At 49.2% G+C, this 6,821-nt stretch overlaps 1 protein-coding gene across 1 annotated transcript; it reads left to right on the forward strand.

Annotated features, from left to right (window-relative positions):
* Positions 1 to 2,618: 2,618 nt before the first annotated feature.
* LOC126637614 (butyrophilin subfamily 3 member A3-like) lies at positions 2,619 to 6,774 on the forward strand (the record flags this gene model as incomplete). Its single annotated transcript, XM_050310987.1, has 2 exons — positions 2,619 to 2,775; positions 3,189 to 6,774. Coding segments are annotated over 2 exons (675 nt in total), but the record flags the coding sequence as incomplete, so codon positions are not given.
* Between the last annotated feature and the right edge of the window lie 47 nt (positions 6,775 to 6,821).

Consider the following 6,821-nt stretch of genomic DNA (forward strand, 5'->3'; position numbering starts at 1 on the left):
AAGGCTGGGAGCGGAGCGAGATTACGAATCCTCTGAGGTAGAACAGGGTAGCGCGGCAGAAGGGTTGATAGCGGACCGCTCAGTCACTTACGTAGCCGTGAAAAAGTCTCAGCAGCAGCAAGAAAGTTCTCAGTAGTAGCGAAAGGCAGCTCAGCGGCGTGCGATCTCTCGGGCTGAGCAGCAGTGAAAACAAAACGGGGGAATCAGCGGCCGTCTGATCCCTCTGGGTAGCAGTTTCTCGAGGTCCCGCCCGAGCGATTCTTCGTTCACTTCTTGTCGAGTTCTCTTCTATCTTCCTTCGCAATCACGTCGGGGTCACCATATGTCGTGGTTGAGGCGGGGAGGCGACATGGGTTTCAGGATACCAGCAGCTTTTTTATTGCAACAGTACAGCTACCTTTATACAGTTCTGGGGTGACACATGTATACACAGCATTGGTTTACCACTTCATAACAACTCATGATTGGACATACAGCCACATGTCCTAACACAATAGGCTAACATTCCTCACAGGAAACCCACTGTGTCACAGTCCCCACTGTCCGTGGTTAACCCTCTGCCAGGTGTAAGAAGTTCCATCTTCAGGATTTCAGTATACTGAGAGCCCAGAACCAGCTGGGCTCCCCAACACTCCTTCAAAAGTGTTCTAATATTGCTTCACAACAGCAGCACTTGTTTTTGAACTCTTGTTCTGCTGCTTCTTTGGGAATGAACAAGTCCTGGAAACTTTGGTTCCCTGCAGATGCCTTACCTTTCTCCCGGTGATGCTGCTCTGCACTGGAGTGCTGCTCTTGATGCACGTCACTCTATCAGTCTCAGACAAGTGTGACATTGCAAAAATTTTCGGTGGTTTTTTTAATGTAATTTTTTGTCAGTTTTGTCAGTGGAGCACAGTCAAGAGCTGCTTCTCACCGTCAGTGGGAGTCAAGTGGAATGACCTTGTATGAAATAGAAATCATTTCCCTCCCGTTGCTACTCACAAATTAACCTCCCCTTTGGGGATTTAATTTTTCAGTTCCCTTTCCCCGAAGCGTGTATCCTTGGATGATTCCCCTGGTCCTGATCTCGGTTGCTGTGTTCGCTCTACTTACTCTCACAGTTTATCTGTGTAAAATTAAAGGTACCATCTGGGGCTTGGGAACTGGGGAAGGAGCTGGGCAGCCATTCTACTCAGCCTCCTCTAATCCTGATGGATGAGGGAGATGAGAAACACTGGGATGGACTCAGAGACTTGGCCTGGTGTCTCAGGCACCTGTTTGGTGCCAAGAAACTTAAAAACCCAGGGCCTTAACTGCTGTCAAGGAAAGAAAGCTTTCTTCCCCAACAAGAAGGCAAGGAAGCAAGTTGGCCTTAAAGCAGCATCAGCTGCTCCTCTGCCCCAGCACAGCAATGGAACAATAATTTGCCTTGAGCTGCAGAGAATCCCTGGCAGTCTGGGGGGCCTGGCAGGGCCTCCTTTCCTTCTAAAGATGGAGGAAGCTTTGGGGTAGCACATTCCATTGTGCAGGGGCCTCAGCTTTTCTGAGCACTGCAGAGCACAGGCACAGGCCCTTAGGTAGCACTGCAGGTGACATTTCAGCCCCTGCTCCTCCCTTGTGGGTGCAAAGCTGCCCCTTCCCTGCTGCCCTGGAGCTGCAGCCCCTGCTCAGGTCTCCAGCAGCACGTGCTGATCTCTGCCCACAGCGGGCTCAGGCAGGGTGGGCGACACCCCCAACGTCTTGGCAAGACAGGCCCTGAGGAGCTCCTGGGCTGCAGCTTTGCCCTTGGCAGCAATTCCAGCCTCCTCCCTACCCCAACAAGTCTATCCTGGAACAGGTTTTTTTAGTCTCTAGGGGGTGGTGGGTTCATTTGGGTTTTTTCTTTCACTTTTAAAGTGTGAACCAGAAAGTGGTTCACTTGGTGATGGCTGGACAGACAGACTGAATTTGAGACTCAAAATTCAAGGTCTCTGATGATGGTGCCTGGGGATGGGAAGGGGTGGTGGCAGCAGTAGAACTGGAAGGGTGGGAGTACCCTGGTCCCCTTGGAGATGAGGGAGCTCCTCGAGTTCATTTCCTGTCCCCACTTGAAGCAGGACAAGCTGCAGCATGGCCGGGGGGGCAGAGCTCCAGGCTGGGGGTGGCACAGGGCTTTGCACTGCTCAGTCTGGGCACAAACCCACCCTGCAGCACCTGCAGGCAGTTACAGGAGAGGGCAGACAGGCCATGTCCAAATAAATCCATGGCCCACAACCCATTTGTGATGCTTTGTCTTCCTTTTCAGAGGAACAAGCCCAGGAACTCAGAGAGTATCATTCTCTTCTCGTTGTGGGAGTCTTCTCAGTTGGGCAACTTTTCTGTCCTGTGTTTCTCATGTGTGCCCTCATTTTGAGCACAGAACAAATCCAGAACTTGTTTCAGAAAGATGATTTTCCATTGGTCTCTGTGTGGTTTTAGGCTCTTGCCTGTAACCTTAGTTCTGTACTAAGAAGAAAATTCTGTTAGTTCTCAAAGTACAAACTGACCAATCAATGCATGTCCCAATCAGGACAGGCAGTGTGATGGCATTTGTGGAAAATGGGTGCAGCCCTTCCATGTAGTCAGACACGGAAGTTTTGAAGCAACTCGCTGTGAGATGACTTTCACAAAGAGAACATCAGTGCAGAAAATGTGCACCTAAACTGCCATATCATTGCCCTGAGCTAACCCAGCACCAATGTCTTCCATTGCCTCTGACCTGTAGTTTTTGTGGTTTTTTTAAAGCATGGAGGAGACACGCAGTGCCGATAGAAGAAGGTAACTAAGTTTGGTCTTTCATGGTGCTGAATCATGTTCCCTGCTTTGATCGCCCTTCCTGGCACTTCCCCTCCTGCAAGTGATGCTGCTGGGAGCAGGCATGCTTCTGCTGACCCTCCCTTGAATTTGGTGCATGTCCTAGCTTCAGGCAAATCTGGAGAATCCTTGTCCTCAGGGAGCTGTGTGCAATTCTTCATCCTGGAGGTCTGCTGATGATCCTCTTCCCTCTCTCCTCACTCTGTTCTCTCTGCTTCATGTTCTCTTCCTTGCACTCGTGTTGTTACCTTGTGCACCTTCCCATGCCACAATCTGCCAGCTCTCACTCACACCCTGCCTCTTCCTTAGGAAGCCCCAGCAAAGATCTGTCCTGGGGCGAGCTCTGCCCTGATGTGCTGATTCCATCTCTCCTGCAGAGAACGTGGTTCTGGATCCAGACACAGCCCACTGTGAGCTTGTCGTGTCTGACAGTGGCAAAAGTGTGAAACACAGTGACACACCACAGGACAGCCCTTACAACCCCAAGAGATTTAACCTGCGGACCTGCGTTCTGGGCCATGACGGCTTCTCCTCAGGGAGACACTACTGGGAGGTGGAGGTGGCTTATGCAGGAGAATGGGTCGTCGGGATTTTTGGAGAAAATGTGGAAAGGAAGGGTGATATTGAGTTTAAACCAGAGAAAGGCATCTGGGCAGTGGGGAAACGGGCAGTATTTTTGAAAGCTTTCACCTCCCCTCGTCATACTCTGTTTCCTGAAATCAAGGCTCCCAGGCGGATCCGGGTCTCTCTGGATTATGAAGGGGGACGGGTCTCATTTTTCAGTGTTGATGAGGGCATTCACATCTACACATTTTCACAGGCATCATTTGGGGGCAAAAAAGTCTACCCTTGGTTCTGGGTGGGTCCTGAGACATGTCTGAAAATATGGCCCTGATGAAGAGGAGGCAGTAAGAGAAGGATTTCCAAGGGCAGAGATCTCGTTACCTCTCTGGACCTCTCTTCCATGCTGCATCTCTCTAAGATCTTTCTCTGAGGCCAGACAGGCTGTTCTGGTTCCAGTGCAGATCAGTGGGAGAGGCCATGGCCAAGATGATACCATCCCACATCATTTCCAGGTGTGTGGAAAAGGGACTTTCTCTCTTGCTTCTGAGGGCAAGGGTTCCTTAAGCATGGAGGTTGGAACCATTGTTCCATTGTCTCAGGCTCTGTGAGCATTTGGCATGTAAATCACCCTCTCTTTGTACACTCTTCTTATCAGTATTGTTGCTGTTTCTGTTCCTTATGATATCATTGCTGTTTCCAGTGAATTGTTCTTTTCTCAACCCACGATCTTTGCCTTTTGTGCTTTCAACCAGAGGTTGAGCAGCATCTGCTTTGGGAGAGTCTGGGTAGGAGCTCTTAACTGGGGAGTACCATTCCTAAAACATGACACATGCTTTCACACCAGATCCCCCATTCAATTGAGATCCAGCAGGCATGGACCTTCCAAAGGAAGGCTTCACCCAAACAGAACTGGTAAGGAGGGAAACTTCAGTACAGGTGGTGGGTTTATTGCCTGAAATCAGCTCTTTAAAGAAACCTCTAAGACCAAATTTGTGAATTTTAGAAGCCAAGAATTCTTTTATTCCAGCACACTGGAATGACTTCAGCATGTCGGGTGCCCTGGGAATCAGTTCCCAAAGTGCACACCGAGGTATCCTCACTACAGCTGACATGGCAGCATTACAGGATTATTCATTTTTTCTCCCCCACATTCCTGTTACATTTTCATGACATTTCTGAACACTTATTAACTGGTTTCTTTAATTCAAAGCACCCTAATTTTCTATGGTACCTTCTTGTCATGGTTTTGCTGGTTCTTGGGAACTGGGCAGGAATTTTTCCCTTCCCCCTGCCTATGGTGTGCAGGGCTGTTAGGTTGGCACTTAGGGAGCACAAATGAAGCGGCTTTCTGGTTAATGGCTCAGAATCTCATCTCCTGGGAAATGGGGGGTGAGGAGCTCCTTTTTATTTTTCTTTTTCTTTTTCTTCCTGAGAAATGGCGGGAGGAGTTGGGGCTTGCTGTGAAGGCTGGAACAAGGTCAGAGTGAGAGCTCGGTGGGGTTTTGTTCTCAGCCTGGTTGCCAGCTGTGGATCTTGCTCAGATTTTTTCATCAAAGAGAAAGTGTTTGGGAGTTCTTTTTTTTTTTTTTTTTTTTTCCTTTTCCCCTTCCCTGTTCCCATTTGTTTCTTCCTTAGCACTGGTTCTTGTGCACATCAAAGGGAGAAGGAAAACTATATCGCACGATTCGACCAGCCAAACAGAGTGAGATTTTTCCCACTTTGTTGTTGTTGTTGTTTCTCCCCTCTCTCTCTCTCCCCTTTTCCCAGTGTGTGTGGGGGAAGGGGAACCCATTTTTTCTTTGGTTCCTCCAACGCACCCCGGAGGGTGTTACCCCTGGTGTCAACGACCAGTGATCCCACAGCGCCCCCTGCTGGACGGCAAAGAGAACGGCAGGCTCTGCATCTCCAGTGACCCAACAGCGCCCCCTGGTGACTGTGGTTAGAATTGTACCAAAGGGCTCAAACTGAACTATTTACTTTTTTTCCCTTTCTGCGTTTCTTGGTTTGGTTTGAAGGGGATTATTTGTGGGTACAGGAGTATTGTTTGGTTGTTTTACTTGTTTTCTTTCAATGTTTCTGCCAATACACATATATCTTTCAATAAAGGACTGTTATTTTTCCTCTTTCCACAATTTTTTTCCCCTCAGTCAGAACCTCTCAATTTTGGATTTACAATTGCTTAGAGGGAGGAGTTTGGGTCTTCCTCATAACTCCTCCTTGCAAAACCTGTGTCTCACTTTTTAAACTGAGTCACTTCTGCTGCAAAAACTATTAGTTCTTGTTACATCTCTAAACCCCAATATCACGTTGCAACAAGTGCCCAGACCCTCCTCCTGCAGAAAAGGTGTGCACAGGTTGATGACCTGTTCTGTCAGGAGCAGGGAATAGTTAAAGGCTGTGCAGTATTAGAGGAGCTGAGGGGGATGTAGGGAGGTGGATTTAGAACCATGTTCCTGGGACCGTCACCACTGAGAACAAGGCGCCTCAGATCTGGTGACCCACAAAAGCAGAACTCTGCTTCAGTCTCCACCCTTCAGCATCACCACCAAACCCAGAATCAACACCCGAACAGCTGCAGACACCCATGAGCAAGGTCTACCAGCAGAAACTGCAGCAGCACAACACAGCAGACACCATAAAAGAAACAATGAGTGCTTGTAGTGAGGGGCTCTGTGAAGGGACACTGAGACACTCATCTGCCAGCCCTGCAGGGAGTCACCAGAGCTATCCCCCCTTCTGGCAGCTCAGGTCTGAGATGTTGCTGAGCGGGTGCCACAAGCTGTCAAGAGCACAGACTGCTCTCCACTGCTGCTTTTCCATGTGGCACAAATGACACACAAGCCAGAACCTGGGCAGATTCAAGGGAGATTACAAAGCCCTGGTGGTGCAAGTGAACAATATCGATGTCCAAGTTATCTTTTCCTCCATTTTAACTGTTTGAAGAAAGGGGCCAGCCAGAAATAGATGTAAAAAGCAAATCAACCTCTGGCTTTGTGGCTGGTGCTGTCAGGAGGGTTTGGATTTTTATGACAACCGGACACTCTTGGATGACTACAATCTGTTAGGGAGGCATGGGATCCACTGCCTAGAAGAAGCCAGGGAACCTTTGGCAGCAGGATCACCAACTTGGAGAGTTGGGCTTTAAATGGAAGGACTTGGGGGCTCAGGATCCAAAGGGACCTTGCTTCCTCTTTTGCATCCAGCTGGGAATAACCCAGGACACCCAGAGCAGTGACAAATGTTCCCTACAGGTCTCCCAAGATGAGAACAGAAGGCCAAGCCCCTCAGGGATGTGTATGGCTGTGTGGCATCCTCTTGCACCCCTCCTGGGAAACCTGCCTGCTCCATTAGCCCTGAACTGCCTGCAGAACAACACACAGAGCTTGGGGAATGAGCTTGGGGGAGGATTAGAGATCTGTGTGCAGTCACAGGGCCACGGTCTCATT

This window comes from Myiozetetes cayanensis, unplaced genomic scaffold (genome assembly GCF_022539395.1).
Source record: "Myiozetetes cayanensis isolate MyiCay16 unplaced genomic scaffold, myiCay2020 scf1538, whole genome shotgun sequence".
NCBI classification, from domain to species: Eukaryota; Metazoa; Chordata; class Aves; order Passeriformes; family Tyrannidae; genus Myiozetetes; species Myiozetetes cayanensis.